The sequence below is a fragment of the Acomys russatus genome, chromosome 25 (genome assembly GCF_903995435.1).
Source record: "Acomys russatus chromosome 25, mAcoRus1.1, whole genome shotgun sequence".
Classification (NCBI taxonomy): Eukaryota; Metazoa; Chordata; class Mammalia; order Rodentia; family Muridae; genus Acomys; species Acomys russatus.
In genome coordinates, this window is record NC_067161.1 from 11716049 (window position 1) to 11736316 (window position 20268).

The 20268-nt window shown below is 49.9% G+C and overlaps 1 protein-coding gene across 1 annotated transcript in view; it reads left to right on the forward strand.

Moving 5' to 3' along the window:
- The first annotated feature begins 2521 nt into the window (after nt 1-2521).
- Nucleotides 2522-20268, forward strand: part of Pkd1 (polycystin 1, transient receptor potential channel interacting) — a 48687-nt gene continuing 30940 nt past the window's right edge. The window contains exons 1-4 of the mRNA XM_051167889.1: nt 2522-3347; nt 19599-19670; nt 19779-19850; nt 20017-20186. Of these exons, the coding sequence (XP_051023846.1) occupies nt 3133-3347; nt 19599-19670; nt 19779-19850; nt 20017-20186 (529 nt within the window). The 5' untranslated portion in view covers nt 2522-3132. The remainder of the gene's footprint in view (nt 3348-19598; nt 19671-19778; nt 19851-20016; nt 20187-20268) is intronic.

Here is a 20268-nt window from a genome sequence, read left to right on the forward strand (position 1 = left end):
ACACACACACACACACACACACACACACACACACACACACAAAATTGAGATACAATTTAATCAAATATGGTATATAGTATTCTTTTATTTATTTATGTTTATTTATTCATTATGTATACAGTGCTCTGCCTGCATAGCAGAAGAGGGCATTAGATCACATTGTAGATGGTTTTGAGCCACCATGTGGTTTCTGGGAACTGAACTCAGGACCTCTAGAAGAACAGTCAGTACTCCTAACCTCTGAGCCATCTTTCCAGCCCATATCTAGTATTCTTTTTAAGACTATTTAAGGGCTGGAGAGATGGCTCAGAAGTTAAGAGCACTGACTACTTTTCCAGAGGAGCTGGGTTAAACTCCGAGCAGCCACATGGCAGCTCTGTCTGTAACTCTTAAGATCTGACACCCTCATACAGACATAAATGCAGGCATATTGAAGCTGGGCATGGTGGCGCACGCCTTTGATCCCAGGGCTCAGGAGGCAGAGGCAGAAGGTCTCGTCGGTTGGAGGTGTACAGAGTGAGTTCCAGGACAGCCAGGGCTGTTACACAGAGAAACCCTGTTTTGGAAAAAAGCAAAAACAAACAAACAAACAAAAGGCATATTTATGTTTTTACGTGGATAGGTATTATCCACACACTCTAGGAGCTGGAAGAGATCAGGATGACCTTGGAATCCCCTGGTTGTATGCTGTCCTGTGCGTGCTGTGAACCAAACACTTGTCCTCAGGGAGAGCTCTTCATTGGTGAGCTATCTCTCTAGCTACACCCTCATCCCACGCCATGGTGTGTGTGTGTGTGTGTGTGTGTGTGTGTGTGTGTGTGTGTTTGGGTTTTTCTTTTCTTTCTTTCTTTCTTTCTTTTTTGAGACAGGGTTTCTCTGTGTAACCTTGACTGTCTTGGACTCATTTTGTTGACCAGGCTGGCCTTGAACTCACAGCGATGCACCTGCCTCTGCCTCCGGAGTGCTGGGATTAAAAGCATCGGCCACCACTGCCTGGCCTGTGTTTTGGGTTTTTCAAGACAGGCTTTCTCTTTGTAGCCTTGACTGTCCTGGACTCGCTTTGACTCAGAGATCGGTCTGCTTCTGCCTCCCTGAGTGCTGGGATTACCACCTCGAGGTGGCACATGCCGCGCGAGCGTGCGTGTGTGTGTGTGTGTGTGTGTGTGTGTGTGTGTGTGTGTGTGTGTAGAAGAGAGAGAGAGAGAGAGAGAGAGAGAGAGAGAGAGAGAGAGAGAGAGATCTTAAGAGAGAAACTCATTAAATAGCTGGGTCAGGAGTGCACTACCTAGATAGGATGACCTTGAGCTTTGGGAAACTCTCACTCTGAGTGCTGGCCTTAGAAAGTTGTGCCACCATGCCCTGTGGGTTTTTAATATATTTCATAAGGCCGTTCAATCACTTGCACTAATTCTATAACAAATAAACTTATTGGCCCCAACAAAACCCTCACCTCTTTCCCTTCAACCTTGGGACGCTCCTCATCAACTCATCAACAAAGTCTATGGACTTTCTTCTTTTCAAAAATTTATTATTGTTATTTTTTTAACTTTACTTTTTTGAATACTTCCTGTAAATGAAAACACAGAACATGTAGTTCCTGGTATTCGGTATCTAAGCATGTTTTCAAGGTTTAGCCCCAGTGCTGTGTTTGGACTCTTGTCTTACTTGTTAATACTGTCTTTAGCTCCTGCGCACAAGGATCTGCAGTACTGGGAGCTGGAGCTGCCTGCTGGGCGGGCGGGGAGGTGGGGACGACGACGACGACAACATCTTATCAGCACCTCAGCAGCTGCAGGGTGGGCTGCGCGTGGGGGTGGAGGTCACTGCGCTGGGCTTCACCCACTCCAGGTGAGCGCTATTTTGTGAATCACTTCCGAGCTGCGCTGCTGCAGCACCCTCTGGCAGAGGGCCATGAGATGACGCAGCAAGTATTTATTGACTCAGGTCGGCGGCACTCTGCAGGGACAGAGAAGACTTGCGGAGTGGAAGCTCGCCCAGCGGGCACCCAGAAACTGTAGGCCGCAGTTTTTTACTTTTATTTTTAAATTTATTATTAGTGTAGGGTGCGTGCTTATGGCGAGGGTGTAGGGGCCAGCGGACAACTTTGTGTAAGCTCACTTTTACGAGGGTTTCGGGATCGAATGCAGGTAAACAGGTTTTGCACGGTAAGCTAATTGATTGGCTGAGCGCTCTCTCTGTGTCTCTGTCTCTGTCTCTTTGAACAGGATTTCTCTGTATGTCCTTGGTCATCCTGGAATTTGCTCTGTAGACCTAGCTGGCCTGGAACTCAGAGATCCACCTGCCTTTGCCTCCCGCGTATTGAGATAAAGTCCTGCACCACCATCGCCCTATAGGTGTTTTCAATACTGTAACTAACTGTTGATTGCAGAAGGCTGTGAATGAAGAAACCTACTGACTCCGAGGAGGCCTCAACAGCCAGAGGACTTCACAGGGGAGCTCGGGAAGGAGGAGTGAATAGCCAGAAGCCCTCCAGTCTCTCACAGTCGTAGCGGGTAGGGGACCGAACCTTGCTGTACCCCGCCTACGCGGGCCCCGACTCACTGCAGCGCGATGGGTGGGGCCTCTTAATTCCGCAGTAGAGGGGGCGGAGCCTCCTCCACCCGCAAGCCTTGTCTACAGCTGGACCATCCGAGCAGAGGGCGGGGCCTGTTCAGGCCAGTCCGCCCATGAGGCCTTGTCAACCAATGACGGGTATGTTGGGCGGAGCCTAGGCTGGCGCCCTTCCTTCAGGCCCCGCCTACTGCAGGATCTGCAGTGCAGAGGGCGGAGCCTGTGAATGCGGTCTCTTCACCAAGTCCCGCCTACGGCCAACTTGGGGCGCAGGGGCGGAGCCTGAGGACGCACCGCCCGGCGCGGCGCCGGGGGTTGGGTTGTAGGAGGAGCCGGCGCTGGGTCTGCAGTGCAGCGCGAATGCGCGAGCAGGCGGCCAAGGCCCTGCCTGAGGTGCGGCCTGCCCCAGATCGCTGAGCAGCTGTTATCCCGCAGACAGGCCACGGCCGCCGCGGCATCTAGTTCCGGGCCACACCATGAGGTCCGCGGGCCCTTCCTGAACTGCGGCTGCCGGCGCACGGGGCCTCGGGGAGCCGGGGCCATGCGCGGGCTGCGCTGACGATGCCGCCCGGCGCGCCCGCTCGCCTGGCGCTGGCCCTGGGCCTGGGCCTGTGGCTCGGAGCGCTGGCTGGAGACCCTGGGCGCGGCTGCGGGCCTTGCCCGCTCCCCTGCTTTTGCGGTCCGGCGCCGGACGCCGCCTGCCGCGTCAATTGCTCCGGCCGCTGGCTGCAGACGCTCGGGCCGAGTCTGCGCATCCCGGCTGACGCCACCGCGCTGTGAGTAGCCGCGCCGAGGCAGTGCAGGCGGGCAGGCGGTTGCCATGGCGGCGGGCAGCCTGGCTTGAGCATCACGGCTGGGTCCGGCGGGAGGGGTTTGAGGTAGATAGATCCCTTCTGGAGCGTTGCAGAGCTGTCGGCCGCAGGGCGTGGGCGCGGTCCGGAGTTCGGGCCGCAAGACGCAGCGGGGCCTGGCCGCTCCCAGGGCGAGGCTCCAGCAGGGATGTCGGCCCGACTAAATAAGGAAAACCTTGGACCTCAGCCGTCGTGACCCAGAAGGGTAGCCAAAAAATCCCAGTTTCTATGAAGACTGACGCCTTAAGCTGCTGGGTTCCTCAAACAGGAGCTGCAACAGCGGGTGGGGCGTGGTAGGAGGTTGCGGAATAAACGTTAATTAGAGCCTAATTGAGATGTATCCTGGGGTTGGGGATTTCTGTCCCAGCTCAGAGTTGGCGTCTAGGGAAGGGTTTAGACAAGAATTTGATGGGTGTGCAAGAATTGTCAATGCTCAAAGGACAAGAAAGGTAGGTCCAGCGGCTTGCAGGCTGGTCTTGGCCACATATGGTGATTGTTGAAGTGTTAGGGTGTAGCGGGCACGCTGAGAGTGGGCCTCAGGTAGAGCTGAGTTATTTTAGGAACGTAGGGAGGGGAAATTGCCAGGCGGGATTAAAACATTGGAGACCTAGCCAGTTTTGCATTCTGAAACTAACAGGCAGATCACACTGAGAGATCTCCTTGAATCAGGCTTAACTAGGTGCTTTTAAAACAGATTATCACACTTAATTCTTAGTCTAATTCCCTGGAGGGTGGTAGAGCTAGTCCCCTGTTTTGCAGATGACGTAACAGGCTTGGAGATGTGATGTAATTTGTTCAAGGTATCACATCCTAGACATGATAGTTTGAGGTTTGGACCTTTTGAAGTGCTGGGGACCAGAGCTGAATCAAGAAGGACGAGGAGGGCAAGGTTGCAGGCGGAGGGCAAGGTTGCAGCCGTTTGTCTTAGGGCCTGCTGATTCCAACCTCCTCGATTTCCTGGGCCCTCCAGCCCCAGGAGTCCCCGCTGGAAGTAGAACTGGGCCAATTCAATGGATTTTCAAGTGCTCTGGACATGGGTCCCTCTCTTACTATCGAGCAGAACCCACAGAAGTATATCCGATGCACCCCACCTTTTATTTATGGATGAGTAAGGGCACCTCTCTTTCTGCTGGCTGACATCTCTGGGGGTCAGACCCAGCCCCTGCCGCAGGATGAAGGCTTACAGGTCTGTGGGCTCTCGTACAAAGGGTTTTCTGAGAGCTGATAGCCTAGCCCAGCCTGAGCTCACAGGGTTGCTGTGAAGAGACACCACAATGACCTCATGTGGACCGACAGGTGAAGACTCCACGTTTCTCTTTTTACCTCCAGTGCTTCTTCTAAGAGACTTAATGAGCTATGAGAACCAGCTGACAGGAGGCAGAGGCCTCAGGGCCAGAGTGTTGCGTTCCCCCTGCTGGTTCTCCAGGCTAGTTTGTGTCCAGTGGGTTGTCTACCCTGAAGGCTACTGGTGATCAGGTGGATGGTTTTCTATGAGGACAAAGGACCTGTGGCCAGGACCCCTCTTAGGCGCTCAGTGGACATTGCCGCCTTTCTGACCATCATCAGGCCTCTATGTGTGGCTCCTTGGCAGGACAGCTGTGTCCTGGTAACAGCTTTTCTTGGCTTAAAACCATCCTACTGCTTAAGAAAGGTGACAATACAGTCAGGGTGCTGCTACTTGACTGGCTTGAGCTCTTCTGTGGAGCACTTAAAGCCTTGTTATTGTGAAAAGTATGTAGAACAGAGTAATGAGTTGGATAGTGGCGGCACACGCCTTTAATCCCAGCACTCAAAAGGCAGAGCCAGGCGGATCTCTGTGAGTTCGAAGCCAGCTTAGTCTACAGAGTGAGTTCAGGACAGCCAGGGCTATATACAGAGAAATCCTGTCTCGAAAAACCAAACCAAATCAAACCAAACTAAACCAAACCAAACCAACCAAGCAACCAAACCAAAAAATAAACCCCAGAGTAATGAATCTCACCCTTCTTGCCTGTCATTCCTGCTTTATAATTTGTTTTTGTTTTGATTGTGGTTTTTTGAGACAGGGTTTTTCTGTGTAGCCCTGGCTATCCTGGACTCACTTTGTAGACCAGGCTGGCTTGAACTCACAGAGATCCATCTGCCTCTGCCTCCCAGATGCTGGCATTAGAGAAATATGCCACCATGCCCGGCTTCCTGCTTTGCATTTTGAGCCAAAGACCAACATCTTATTCTTTTATCTGTGAGTGTTTTGAGTTTATAACACCCAAAACATACCTGAAATAGGAAATGCCTCCTTGCTTCCATTGGATGTCTATAGTATACATTTTTTTTTTTTTGTTGTTTATCTCTCTATTTAAAGTTTGTTTTGCTTTGTGTGTGTGGTGTGTGTGTGTGTGTGTGTGATCTTTTTGAGACAAGGTTTCTCTGTGTAGCTCTGGCTGTCTTGGGACTGTTGTGTAGATGAGGCTGGCCTTAAACTCAGATCTGCCTGCAGAATTCTGGGACTAAAGGTACGTGCCACCATGCCCCACTGTTTGGTTGGGTTTTCAAATCTTGTTTTGTTTGTTTTTGTACTTTTTTGAGACAGAATCTCAAGTACCCCAGACTGGCCTTGACCTTCAGACCTTTGAGCCTCCTGCCCCAGTCCTACCCCCCTCCCCCCATTTTTCAAGACAGAGTTTCTCTGTGTAGCCTTAGCTGTTCTGGACTCACTTTGTAGTTCAGGCTGGTCTCGAATTTACAGAGATCCTCCTGCCTTGGCCTCCGAGTGCTGGGATTAAAGGCGTGCGCCGCCACCGCCCTGCCTTGTCTTTTTTGTTTTTTTTGTTTTTGTTGTTGTTGTTTTTTTTTCCGAGACAGTTTCTCTGTGTAGCCTTGGCTGTTCTGGACTCACCTTGTAGAGCAGGCTGGCCTCGAACTCACAGCGATCTGCCTACCTCTGCCTCTCGACTGCTGGGATTACAGGCATGTACCACCACGCCCAGCCCTTTTTCTACTTTTGATTTATGGAAAAAACTGACTCATGCTGACAGGGTCTCTGGAGCCTTTGTGGCCAGTGACTACAAAGCAGGACATTCTTTTGTTTTTTTGAGACAGGGTTTCTCTGTGTAGACTTAGCTGTCCTGAACTTACTTTGTAGGCCAGGCTGGCCTTGAACTCACAGAAATACCCCTGCCTCTGCCTCCTGTGTGCTGGGACTAAAAGTGTGTGCCACCATGCCCAGAAAGGCAGGACATTCTGTTATTGAAGAAAGCTCCTTGGGACATCCACCTGACACTAGGTGTAAACTATTTTTTTCTCTTTAGATGTGGTTGTTTTAGATCCATTTCTGAGTAATAGGTGCTACATATTTTTAAATTTTTAACTTTGAGGCCAGCCTGGTCTACATAGTTCCAGAACAGCCAGGGCTACACAGGGAAACCCTATCTCAAAAAGAAAAAAATGTGAATGGTAAGTAGGTATGCTAGCTTATACTTGTAGTCTCAACACTGGGTAATTGAGGCAGGAAGATTTTGGATTTGAGGTCAGTCTGGGCCACATACAGAAATACTGTTATATAAAATAAAATTCAAGGGGCTTCTGGAGATTAAAGCACCAACCAAGGACCTTGCATACACTGGACCTAGGCTCCTACACAGATGGAGCTGATGGGCAGCCCAGGCTTCATGTGGGTCCTCCGCTAAGGGGAACAGCGGCTGTCTCTGACATGGACTCTGTTGCCTGCTTTCTGATGACTTCTCCTGGCTGGCCTGCCTTGCCAGGCCACAGGGTAAGAGGACTCCCTCAGTCCCGGTGCTACTTGATGAGCTGGGGTGGGTGGGTAGGAGAGCTCACATTTCCTGAGGAATAGGGGAGGGGGGAAGGGGAAGAGGAAAGGAGGGCGGGAATGGGAGGCGAGGAGGGAGTGGACTACAATTGGGATGTAAAGCGAATAAATATATAAATTAATAAAAAATTTAAGACATAAAAAACAGTATGAATAGGTAAATCTATTGAGGCAGAAAAAGATTAATAGGGTGGTGAGAGTAGACGGCTAAGAACTATGGGGCTTCTGTTTGGAATGATGAAAACATGATGAAATTAGTATGGATAGTTACACAGGCTTGTGAAGATACTAAAAATCAACAAGTTGTAAATTTTGAAACGTGACCTTCTGGTATGCAGTTTTTGTCTGAATTTTGTTGTTGATGAAAATAAGCTTTAGCTGTGTGGTGGTGGCAGCGCATGCCTGTAATCCCAGTGCTCGGGAGGCAGAGGCAGGTGAATCTGAGCCTGGTCTACAAAGTGAGTCCAGGACAGCCAGGGCTATGACACAGAGAAATCCAGTCTCGAAAAACCTAAAAGAAAAAAAGAAAGGAAGAAAATAAGTTTTAATTACACCAAGTAATAAAAATATATGAAAATGTAAAGAGTTTGGTCATCAGGAGGTCAGGTGTGGTAGGACATCCTGTTGTCCCAGTGCTTGGGAGGCAAAGGCAGGAGGATCATTACAAGTTTGGGTCCAGCTTGGCTTATATAGGGAGACAGCTCCCCCCACCCTTCCCTTCCATCTTGAGAGACAAAAACCCAAAACCTTTGAGGAAACTGTCTAGAAGATTCATCCTTGTCTTCTGTTCCTTCAGAGGCTTGACATGTGCTTTTTGTGTCCTTTCTCTCATTGGTATCTTCCTGTGAGCCTGTGGGCTGGAGCCTCTTGGTTCCGTTGTATTGACTATGAAACTGAGGCTCCCAGATGTTGAAGTGCTTTTTAGAGTCATATACTGGTGTGTCCAAAGAAGGGAAATGGGGATGTCCAAGACTGGACTCACGCCAGTTAAAAGATGGCAAGGAGTGGAGATGTAGGGCTTGGGGATGTTCAAAGCACTCATGGGGATCCAATGGATTGTTGGGGTTCTCCCTAGTTTCTTTCTCTCTCTCTTTTTTTTTTTTTTTTTTACGCCCCAGAGACAGGGTCTCACTATGTAACCCTGACTGTCCTGGAACCCATTCTGTAGACCAGGCTGGCTTTGAACTTAGAGACATCTGCCTGCCTTTGCCTCTTGAGTGCTGGGAGTAAAGGAGTGCACTGTTAGGCCGACTTGTCACCGGTCAGGTATGTGCACCCTAGAGGTTCCCCTGCCCCGGGCCCCCTGTTTTGGAGGGAAGCATGGGAATCTGTTATCAGACTTGGGTTCATGTCCCAGCCCTTGCAGTTCCCATGTGACCTTGGCTCAGTTTCCTTCCTTATACATAAATACCTTAAGGGGCCATACCTTAGGGTGGATTGTGGGTCCTTAGAGGTGAGGGCTTGTGATCATGGACAGGTTTAGGCACTGGCGCCCCTACTAACACTATAGCTGTTTAAGTAGGTCCCTTTCTCCATGATTTCTGGGGGGCTGTTCCCTTGTCCTTCAGTACCAGGCACCAGGAAATGTACCTTAAGACCATCCTGCTGTATTGCATGAGAGCCTGAGTGTGGGATGTGTGCTCAGGCCAGATGCTTACAGATAGGAGAAGCACAGGCCACTGTCAGCAGGCAAATTCCTGCCCGTGCCTCAACATCTAGATCAAGGGGACCAGGAGTCTGGCTCCACTGATGCCTTCAACACTGGGAGGCTTTGTGACCCATACCCCTAGCCCAAAACCCTTTCACCTCAGCGTGTGGTGTGCGGCGTGTGTGTGATGGGATGCTTGCTCCATTGCCCAGACTGGTCTTGAGTGGGCCCAAGAAATCCTCTTGCCTCAGCCTATCATGTATTGGGACTACAGGCATGCACCAAGGATGCTGGGCCCCCTCTAGTTTTTTGTTTTGCTTTTTGAGGCAAGTTCTCACTGTGTAGCCCTGGCTGGCCTAGAGTTTGCTGTGAAGCTGTCCTGGCCTCCTGAGTGCAACACCTGGTTTCTTTGTTTTGTTTTTTAAATTTTTATTTGCTTTAAATTTTTAATTTACTTTGGGGGGGGGGGCGTTTCAAGACAGGATTTCTTTAGCAGTCCTGGCTGTCCTGAACTTCTTTGTAGACCAGGCTGGCCTTGAACTCACAGAGATCTGCCTGCCTCTGCCTCCCCAAGCGCTAGGAATAAAGGCGTCATCACTGCCTGGCTTTTGTTTGTTTTTTCACTTTTTTTTTTTTTTTCTTCCTGTTTTGGGTTTTGGAGAAAGCTCCTACTATCTCATTCTGTATCTCTGACTGGTCTGAACTTAGTGGGTAGAGCAGGCTGGCTTCTAAGTTGGCATCAGTTCTGGTTCTGTCTCACTGGTGCTGGCATTACAGTGGAAACCAACATCCCTAGCTTCCCTCTTAAAAATCTCAGCTCTTATGTCGTCTTTTCTGCACTGAAGGGCGTATATGAAGCAGTAAGGCTGTGTTGGGATATCACAGGTCACCTTATTCTCTAATTTGGATGATGATATGATACTGCCCTGTGTTCTGCTCCATGTGCCCAGTGAACCTTGGCTTGCAATGCTGGCTTCTTGAGAGATTTTAGGAAAACCAAAATATATGTAAGCCTCAGTTTCCCCTTCCTGTTTTTGTTTTTGTTTTGAGACAGAGTCTCACTAGATATTCCTGTCTGGCTTTGAGCCTGGCATCAGTTTTCCTGCTCGGTGTCCCAAGACATGGGCCACCAGGCTGGGCTTCCTCTCCTGGGTTCTGCAAAAGCACTCCAGTTTCTCCATCCAACAGTGGGCAAACAGTGTCTCCATGTGGGCTTCCTGTGTTGCCTTCTTCTGCCTTCTCTGGCTGCCATTTTGGGACTCTCACTGAGTTATGCCTGACCTCCCTGAACTTTTCTGGGGCATAAGGGGCCATTCTGCTGCCTCCTTTCTTTTCTATCCAAAGTGTCTCTGCTGAGAGAGAGGGGAGCATAGCGACCCTGGCTCCTGAGGGAAACCCTGGCTGGGGTTGGGTTTCAACTGAGGAAGCCATTTTGGATGGAGACACATTTTCCTTTCTGGAACATTGCGGTGGCCAACATCAGCAGCAGGAGCCCAGACAGCCGGCCCGCCTAGTGCTCTGGAATGAAAACACCCTGCTTCTGCTGCCGTCTGGGGTGTTGGCTGTCTGGGGTGTTCCATCTTAGGCCTGGCCTGCCTCAGCTGTCCGTGTGGCTCCAGCTGGCCTGGTGTGGGCGCCACAGGGCGTGAGCAGTCTCTCTAAAGGACGAGATACAGCTGGAAAATGCAGCTCATGTCTTTTCTCGGAACACCTTGTTCTTTCTGGCTTGGCAGAAGTCTTCTTCATAAAGAGGCCTTGTGATGCCCAGGCACTAATTGCCAAGGAGAGGGGTGCACTTGGGGGTCAAGGTAGGCAGTGCTCACCCCCCCCCCACACTCCACCCCCCGACAGTCTTGGGGGTTGAATCTTGGCAGAATGTGGTGGAACAGAGGCTGGGTCCTGTGGGGCTACCTTGAGAAAAGCTTTGTCCTTCTGGCAGTGGCAGAAGCCAATTTCTCCTGGTTGCAGCCTTTAAGGTAATGGTTAGAGTAAGGGGCCACCCTGCAGCTGTAGGAGTAGAGAGGACTCAAGGGTCCTGAGCCCCCCATATTGCTTCATTGCCTGGGTAACGTGCTGGTTCTTGCTATTGGCCATGCCTGATCCCCAAGTGGTTGAGATAGGACTATGGCTGGACTGAGGCTCCTGCCCACTACAGGACACCACAGGCCCTAGAAAACTAGGGCAGCAACCAACTCTCACCTGCCTATTGACAGACACCCTTTCAACAACTTGGACCTACTGAGTGCGGCAGGCATGTCAGGTAGTGTGGAAGAGGAGGCAGGCTCTCTGAGCCCTTGCTGAGTATAATGGGACAGAGCAACCACACACGGTCCTGGCATTGTGTCACAGTGCATTGACACCAGGAGGTGGTCTGGAGGGAGGCTAGTGGCTCCAGTGCTGCTTGTTTTCCTTTTTTTTTTTGTTTTCCTTTTTTTTTTTTTTTTTTAAAATCTGAATGAGTGTCCTCAATGTCCCATTTGTATGGAGGTGAGCAGATCTTCCACCTCGATTGGTTTTGTTAACTGGGAGTCAGTGGACAGCTCTTGGAATAGCTATTTCTTGGGCAAGGCCAGGCTGTTCCCTCAGTATGAGGAGGACCCACTGCCTAGCACATTCCTTCTGGTTTTGGGATCTGAGTCTTTGATTCCTGTCCTTACCTATAGTTTCTTTTCTTTTCTTTTATCAGTTTTTCGAGACAGGATCTCTCTGTGTAGCCTTGGCTGTCCTGGACTCACTTTGTAGACCAGGCTGGCCTCGAACTCACAGTGATCCATCTGTCTCTGCCTCCTGGGTGCTGGGATTACAGGTGTGTGCCACCATGCCTGGTCCTCGCCTATAGTTTCAATGGAAACCCTAGGCAGGTCATGTCACCCCCAGCATCTCATTCTGGTGATAGATAGGAGGATGCAGTACTTGTGACCAAGGGTTCTGTGAGGACAAAGAGACCCTGCAGAACATCTTGTAACAATGTGGGGCCTCTTCTATCCCAGGCCCTGGGACTGTGAGGTCCTACAGCCTGGCAGAGGGGTTCTCTCTGAGCTCCTTACTGTGTGCCTAGTCCTGGTTTGGAGCCAGGTAAGAGATGGGCCTCAAGGTGCCTACAGAGTGATAGTAGGTATGGCTGGCCTCACTGACCCATCTCCCTGGAAAAACTGTTGGTATAATCCAGAGACTGCCCGCTGTCCATACCACCGCCAGTGCGCTGGGGTGGTTTTTTTTTTTTTTTTTTTTTTTTAACTCTCTCTTAAACTTGACTTCATTAATTTAAACATCATTTCCTGCCCTGGAAGCCAGCCTTGCTTGCCATAAATAGAAGGGAACAAAAAGCAAAGAGAACAAAAACAGAAGGAGGGTATTGGACTTCACTGGCTCTGCTGCTAGGCTACGAAAGGCCCGTTAGTGCTGGAAGGCGCTCAGCGTGAGGCCAGCCCAGGGGCTCAGCCCTCCGCCCAGACCCGAGACTGTGCCCTCATGGTGCTTTCCATTTCCTTCTGCCCTAGCTCCGGTTGGCGATGTTTATGGGGTCACCCTTGCTGGTTGAGGGGACTCTTCCCAGGGAGAGGATGAAGCTGGGCCTTGGAGGAGGACTGGGGGCTTCCTCCTTACCATGCTGGCCTAGCCTGCCAGAGGGAGGAGGCAGCTGGCTCCTGTGGAATGGTTACATAACATCCACAAGCGGCCCCTCAGAGCTGTTCCCCCGGAGCCCTGTTTCCAGCATGGCGGCCAGCAATGGGCTGGGGGGTGGGGGTGGCTGGCACTCACCCGTCTGTTGACCACATGCGTCTGGAATGTGCAGATGTTTCCTTTGGGGCTCCAGCTGGCCCTTACATCCCCCTACCCCTTACATCTAGACTGAGGAACGGGCACCTAGGCCACTCCTGACAGCAGAGGAGGAAGCCAAGGCTGCTTAGCTGTTGGTCTGGGTTAGAGGCTGTTGTGGGCAGCCTGTCGAGGGCCTCCTATTGCAGTTCTGGAACAGCGCTGGTTCTCACAGCTGGCCCATCTTAGTAAGGGCTTCCAGTGCTCAAAGTGACCCTCCTTGATCTCCACCTGTGCATAGACCCACACACTTGCCTTTGTATGCTTGCTGTCCTTTTTGCAGAGGGTTGCCCTGAGATTTCCTGCTTTCCCTATCTCACAGCATCACCTCAACTTGTATAGCCTGTGTGTGGAGGTTCAGGGATCCCCGTTTCTCTTTATTAGAGGAAAGTTGAGAGTCAGAAAAAAGATGTCTCTTGTGGGGTGTGAGAGCCCATGACACACTTGGGACAGCTGGGGTCCCTCTTATTGGGCCAGCTAGCCATAGAGGTGGCAGTATTGGGATATGAGTAGTTCTCAGCCCCTTCACCCACCAGAGTGTCTGTTTTTGTTTTTTCGAGACAGGGTCTCTCTGTGTGTAGCCTTGGCTGTCCTGGACTCGCTTTGTAGACCAGGCTGGCCTCGAACTCACAGTGATCCACCTGTCTTTGCCTCCCCACCAGAGTGTCTGATCTGGAAGGCAGGATGTTTACATGTATGGGGTACAGAAGGTCTTTATTCGCCATTCCCGACATAGTCACCCATTGCGGAACAGGAGAGGGCCAGCAGATAGGGCCAGCTGGAAGCACTCCACATCTGTGTGGAGACTGAGGTTATGTCCGTCCCAGTAATGCAGGCAGTATGAGGACAACCTGCCAGACTGAGAGATAGAACAGGCATCTGCGTGTCGCTCTGATGTGTGTGAATCCCAGCTCAGGTCCTCTCTAGCCTTAGCTGTGGGCCTTCTGTAAGTTGTTGGCTTAGGTCTTAGAGGGTCCAGAGTACCTAATTGGCCCATGCCCTCTGGGTGTGCTAGCTAGGCTACTGGCTCACCTCCTCATGGCAGGTAAGGGGTGCTGCCCCTTGCTTCTGTGTGCCTTCTGCTAGGATACCTTGTGCCTGCCTCTGTCTTGTCCCAGATCCTTACAGGGAATCCAAATATGGTTCCTGGGCATCAGACTATGGTGACATCATCTGGCAGGAAGTCAAGCCTTCAAAGATGGGGCTAGTCAGGCCTTGGCCATACTTTGAAAACAGTAATGGAAACACGGGAAATTTCTGTTCAGGACCTCTGGACAGGGACCTTGTGTGTCTCTCTACCCCTTATACCACCCTGTCCGATGCTCCTGCTATCCAACCCCAGGGGTTTGAGTCAAAGTCCTGTCCCAGGTGTCTTGTTCACCACCCTGGTCTTGGGGAGCTTGGTTGAACAGAGTCCATATGGCCCTGTTTCTTTTCTGGGCTATACCCCAAGTCCAGGTGAGGTCTGGGGAGACATACTACAAAGCAACCTCTGGGAAAGGAGCCTCAGTGGTACCACTGAGCTTGGTCTCAGTGGAGGACCTGGTTGGATGAGGAATTGAAGTGTTCTCAGATGATGGTGCCAGTACCCTGAGGCTCATGCTCCACCTGGTTTCTTAGGTGACCCTAGCTAGCAACCAACACTCAGGTGACTTTCTGAGAAGGTAAAATTTGGAAATACTAACTCATTTCTTTCCCTTTCCTCCTCCAGTCTTGGAGACTGGGCTAGAAAGCTTCCATGTTAGGGGCAAACGTAAGAGCTTGGCTATGTTGGTCTCTGTTCCTGCCTCACCAGCCTTTCCAGGATCACTGTCTACATCCTGGTTTCTCCAAAAAATGGAGGTTTTCTGTTGTCATCACTGTAGCCACTGCAAAGTCCTTGCTTATGTCTAACTGATGTTTCCCCTGGCATAACCATTGCCTCTCATTGGATAGCGAGGTCAGATGAGTCTAGCAGTGGGCCCAGGGTGGTGTCTGGGAGCATACTCAGGCATGGAGGCCAGGCCAGGAAGACCCTGGCCTCTGGCTTCAACAGCTGGATGGTCATGGCACCAAGTTCAGTCTTTTTCATGTCAGCCTAAACTCTGTTCATTGGGATGGTTCCTGTTGATCTTAATATGGGTGCTTTTAGTGCCACTTCCATATGAAGGAACACCCTTCTGTACAACATGCTTTCCTCTTATAGGCTGGCAGAGGACAGTGGGGCAGCCAGTATACAAGGCTGCTGTGTGTGCATGGCTGAAGACCACGGGGATTTTATAGCATCCTGGCCATTCATAGCCTATAAACTAGGACTTGGAGCTCTGCACCAGGTGCCTATATTTTATTTTTTGGTTGCTTTTTGAAAAAGATCTCTCTATATATAGCTCTGGCTGTCTTAGAACTAGCTCTGTAGACCAGACTGGCCTCCAACTTGGAGATCTGCCTGCCTCTGCCTCCCAAATGCTGGGATTAAAGGTGTGTGCCACCACTCCTGACAAGGAGCTTTCTCTTAGGTTTTCTCCAATTCTGGGACAGGATGAAGGAGATCCTTTGTTTTTTTGTTTTGTTTTGTTTTTAAAGATTTATTTATTATGTATACAGTGCTCTGCCTGCTTGTACCCATGCAGGCCAGAAGGGGGCATCAGATCACATTATAGATGGTTGTGAGCCACCATGCCGTTGCTGGGAATTGAACTCAGGACCTCTGGAAGAGCAGGCAGTTCCCTTAACCACTGAGCCATCTCTCCAGCCCTTGTTTTGTTTTTTGCGGCAGGGTTTCCCTGTGTAGCCTTGGCTGTTCTGGACTCACTTTGTAGACCAGGCTGGCCTCAAACTCACAGCGATCCACCTACCTCTGCCTCCCGAGTGCTGGGATTAAAGGTGTGCACCACCATGCCTGGCATGAAGGAGATCCTTTGCAAGAAGCATGTTCTTAATGGGATGTGATGCCCGCCAGAAAACTAAGTATAATCTTGTGGGGTGTGTGGGTCATGTGAATGAGAGACTGGAGGGACCCAGAAGTGGCCACTGAGTCAGGGTGATACAGGGTCTCCTGTCCTGGAAGCCTCACTGGACACTGGAGTATGTAAGCACAGAGAGCCTAAGATGTGGATGGCCAGGGTGACTGGAGGTTACCAGGAACCTGGAGCTGGGGGGTAGGCAGGTTGTTGGATAGAACTTTATACTGGAAAGACCTAAAAGGGCCCAGCAGTGCCATTGTTATTTGGTTTCTAGGTGGAGCCTACGTAATAGAGCCAAAGGATCTGTTATTAGAGTTGGGGCCTAGACTTCTGACACTAACACAACAACAAATTTAGTAGATGAAAAGCGTGATTGGATTGTTTTCATCTGTAGCTGTCAAGTTACTATGAAAGCTTTTTGTTTTGTTTTGTTTTGTTTTTTGAGACAGGGTTTCACTGTGTAGCCTTGGCTGTCCTAGACTCACTTTGTAGACCAGGCTGGCCTTGAACTCACAGTGATCCACCTACCTCTGCCTCCCTAGTGCGGGAATTAAAGGTGTGCACCACCATGCTTGTCCCAGTGAAAGCTTTCTGTAGCTCTTCCTTTTAATTGAATTTGTTAGCTACTGAGCTACATTACTAGCCTAAAAGGAGTCCTTGGCCTTTGCTGAATAGTTTATTCATAGGATGAGCAGCAAGAGTGGGTTAGATGAAGTACTGTTGCATTTCCAAGCCTAGAGTTTTGTTACTGTTTTGAGACACGTCACTACATTCCTGGAACTTCTTCGTGGGCTTACTGTGTGTGCCGCCTAAGCCTCCTGAGAGCTGTCACTCCAGATGTTTGTTGCTGCGGTAGCTCCAGCCTGTAGCTTGGCCTTTTATTTTGTGTGTGATCATTTGTGTAGAAGTTGCTTGTTTTGTTTAGAGATGGAGTCTCACTCTGTAGGCCTCATTGCTCTAGAACTTGTAGCAATTCTCCTGCCTCAGCTTCCAAGTGTGTGTGTTACCAGACCTGGCTATGTCTCTCTCTTAAAACAAGCAAAGCAAACTGATTTTAAAATTATATTTGTGTTTTGTGTGAGTCTGCCATGTATGTGCAGGTTCCTGTGGAAGCAGGAGGGGGGTGTGGGGCCCCCTTGGACTGGAGTTACAGTGGTTGTGAGCTGCCCAGTGTGGGTGCTGGGAAGCAGATATGGGTTCTCTGGAAGAGCAGCAAGCTTTCTCACTGCTGGATCCTCATCTCTCCAGTCCATGTCTCTTGTCTTGATGCTTTATCTGTGTGCTTGCCCAGGTTCATGTCTGTCCCAGGGATAGCGTGTTCTGGCTCCATCACAGGTTACAGGTGACTTGAGTGACAAGGCTAGGCTCTGAATCTTTTCGCACCGTAGTTGCTCTCATCTTGCTTCTTTCCTGAAGCTCTCAAAGGCCAAGGCCTTTCTGTGACTCCTTCCTCTCTGTCAGTCTTTCCATTCCGGTTTACAGATACAGTAGAAAGTACCACAGTTCATGTTCCCACATTTCTTTATTTTTATTTTTATGATGTATTTATTTTATTTTATGTGTATGAGTGTTTTTCCTGCATGTATTTCAGTGCCCCGCATGTGTGAGGTGTCCCAAGAGAGCAGAAGAGGGCATTGGATCTTCTGGAATTGGAGTTACAGATGATTGTTAGCTCTTAAGCTCTGAGGCATCTCTCCTGACCCAACATTTCTCTCTCTGTGTCTTGGGGGTGGGGGTGGGGGAAGAAGGGGGGCTGAAAAGGACAACTTCAGTTGTCACTTCTTAGGAATACTGTCCAGCATCTGGGTAAGGTGGCACATACCTTTAACCTCAACACTCAAGAGTAGTGGATCTCTGTGAGTTTGAGGCCAGCCTGGTCTGTGTAGTAAGTTCCAGGACAACCAGAACTACAAAGGGAGACCATGCTCAAAAAACCAAAAAAACCCAAAGAATAGTTTCCACCATATTTTGAGGTAGGGTCTCTCATTGGTCTAGAGCTTGCATAATTAGGGCAGGCTGGCTAACTAGCAAGTCCCAGGGCCCTGCCTGTCTTTACCTCCTAAGTACTGGATTACAGATATGCCCTCCCACATCTGGCTTTTTGTGTGAATTTTGGGGGATCAAACTCAGGTCCCCCAGCAAGCACTTTACAGATTGAGCTATAGCTCCATGTTCCATTCCCACATTTAAATTTTTTAATTTATTATTTATAAAGTATTCTGTGCACATGTGTGCCTACACACCAGAAGAGGGCACCAGATCTCATTGTAGATGGTTGTGAGCCACCATGTGGTTGCTGAGAATTGAACTCAGGACCTATGGAAGAATAGACAGCCCTCTTAACCTCTGAGCCATGCAGGGATACATGCCAGCAAAATACTGCATACATAATAAATAAATAAATTTTTTTTTAAAAAAAGAGAGAAAAGCCTGACGTTGTGTTGGAAATTTTCGCTGGTCACTCTTCCATCTTATCCTTTGAGGCAAGATCTGTCAGTCAAACCCAGAGCTTGCCAATATGACTAGTCTCAGTAGCCAGTGTTTCTGAAGGTTCTGGGGATCTGAACTTCATTCCTCTTGCTTCTGACTCAAGTACTTTAACAATACTGAGCTGGGGGCTGGAGAGATGGCTCCGAGGTTGAGAGCACTGGCTGCTCTTCCAGAGGTCCTGAGTTCAATTCCCAGCAACCACATGGTGGCTCACAACCATCTTTAGTGAAATCGGGTGCCCTTTTCTGGTGTGCGGGATCACATACAGACAGAACACTGTATAAATAAATAAATCTCTTAGAACAGTACTGAGCTGTATCCCAAGCCCTGAAGTCAGGGTTTTGATAATTGCATGTCATTACCAGCGCTGTGGTACAGGGTTATCCAGCAGGGCTCTTGCTCATTCATCTCATCTTTGTGCCCCCACTGCATCTTGGGAACATCTTGAGGACCTTCTTTTATGACAAGCTGGGCTCCACAGCCCCAGTGAACCCTGAACCATTTACAAGGTGTAAGGAAGCCGGGCGTGGTGGTGCACGCCTTTAATCCCAGCACTCGGGAGGCAGAGGCAGGCGGATCGCTGTGAGTTCGAGGCCAGCCTGGTCTACAAAGCGAGTCCAGAACAGCCAGGGATACACACAGAGAAACCCTGTCTCGAAAAACAAAACAAAACAAAAAAAAAACAAATACAAGGGTAAGGAGCTAATCCTTTTTTTTTTTTTTTTTTTTTTTTAATGGTTTTTTGAGACAGGGTTTCTCTGTGTAGCCTTGGCTGTCCTGGACTCACTTTGTAGACCAGGCTGGCCTCGAACTCACAGCGATCCGCCTGCCTCTGCCTCCCGAGTGCTGGGATTAAAGGCGTGCGCCACCACGCCCGGCAAGGAGCTAATCCTTGATGGTGTGGGACTCTCCTGTTGTAACTGAGACAGCCCAAGGCTCTCCTTTGGGAGAACGGCTGTGGGGCCACATGAAAGAATTATTATTATTATTATTATTATTATTATTATTATTATTATTATTATTACTAGTTGTTGTTGTTGTTGTTGTTTTTCGAGACAGGGTTTCTCTGTGTAGCCTTGGCTGTCCTGGACTCACTTTGTAGACCAGGCTGGCCTCGAGCTCACAGCGATCCACCTGCCTCTGCCTCCTGAGTGCTGAGATTAAAGGCGTGCACCACAATGCCTGGCCACTTGGAATTGTTTTTAGTGGCCCTGCTGTGTGGTCCTCAGTGTGGGGATGAAGTGTTAGCAGATTTCTACGGTCCCTATCTCTTCTACCTCAATTTCCCCAGATGAAGTGTTTCTCACATCTTTCATGAGAAAAGCCCTCTTGTGGACTGAGAGAATAGGATGGAGGTGGCTTGTGGGGTGAGAACATAGCTTTGGCTGCTGGGAAGTTCGTGCTGAGAACCAGGTATGCCCTGAGCTGGTTCAGAGCTCCTGTCCTGACCGTGATCACTTGTTCCTCAGAGACCTGTCCCACAACCTCCTCAAGACGCTGGACATCAGGCTCCTCGGGAACCTCTCGGCATTGGTGGAGCTGTGAGTACCTCTCCTTGATATGCTGTCACACTAGAGGTAACTTGGGGCAAGCAGGAAGAGCTACTTGTCACCAGAGGGTCACATTTCGCCCCATCCTCCTTCTTGCAGGGACATAAGCAACAATAGGATTTCTACATTAGAAGAAGGCGTGTTTGCTAATTTATTTAATTTAAGTGAAATGTAAGTTTCTTTTTGGGGGGGGGGTGTCTGTAACTGGACTCCTGTCCTTAACACCTTCTCTGTCCTGCTCTGTTCCCTACCCCCTCTGTTTTGAGAGCTGTGGGCAGTGGGAGGGTAAAGTGCACCCCTGTTGGTCTGGCACCCTATACCTGCTCCTCCCCTGCAGAAACTTGAGTGGGAACCCATTTGAGTGCAACTGTAGTCTGGCGTGGCTGCCACGCTGGGCAAAGGAACGGCAGGTGCATGTGCTACAGTCTGAGGCAGCCACGTGTAGGGGGCCCATTCCACTGGCTGGCCAGCTTCTCTTCAGTATCCCCTTATTGGACAACGCCTGTGGTGAGTGCAGAGGGTATGGGGCAAGAGGACAGGGGTGACAGTATTTCTTGTTATTGGGCAGGACCCAGGGAGAGTGGAGCCA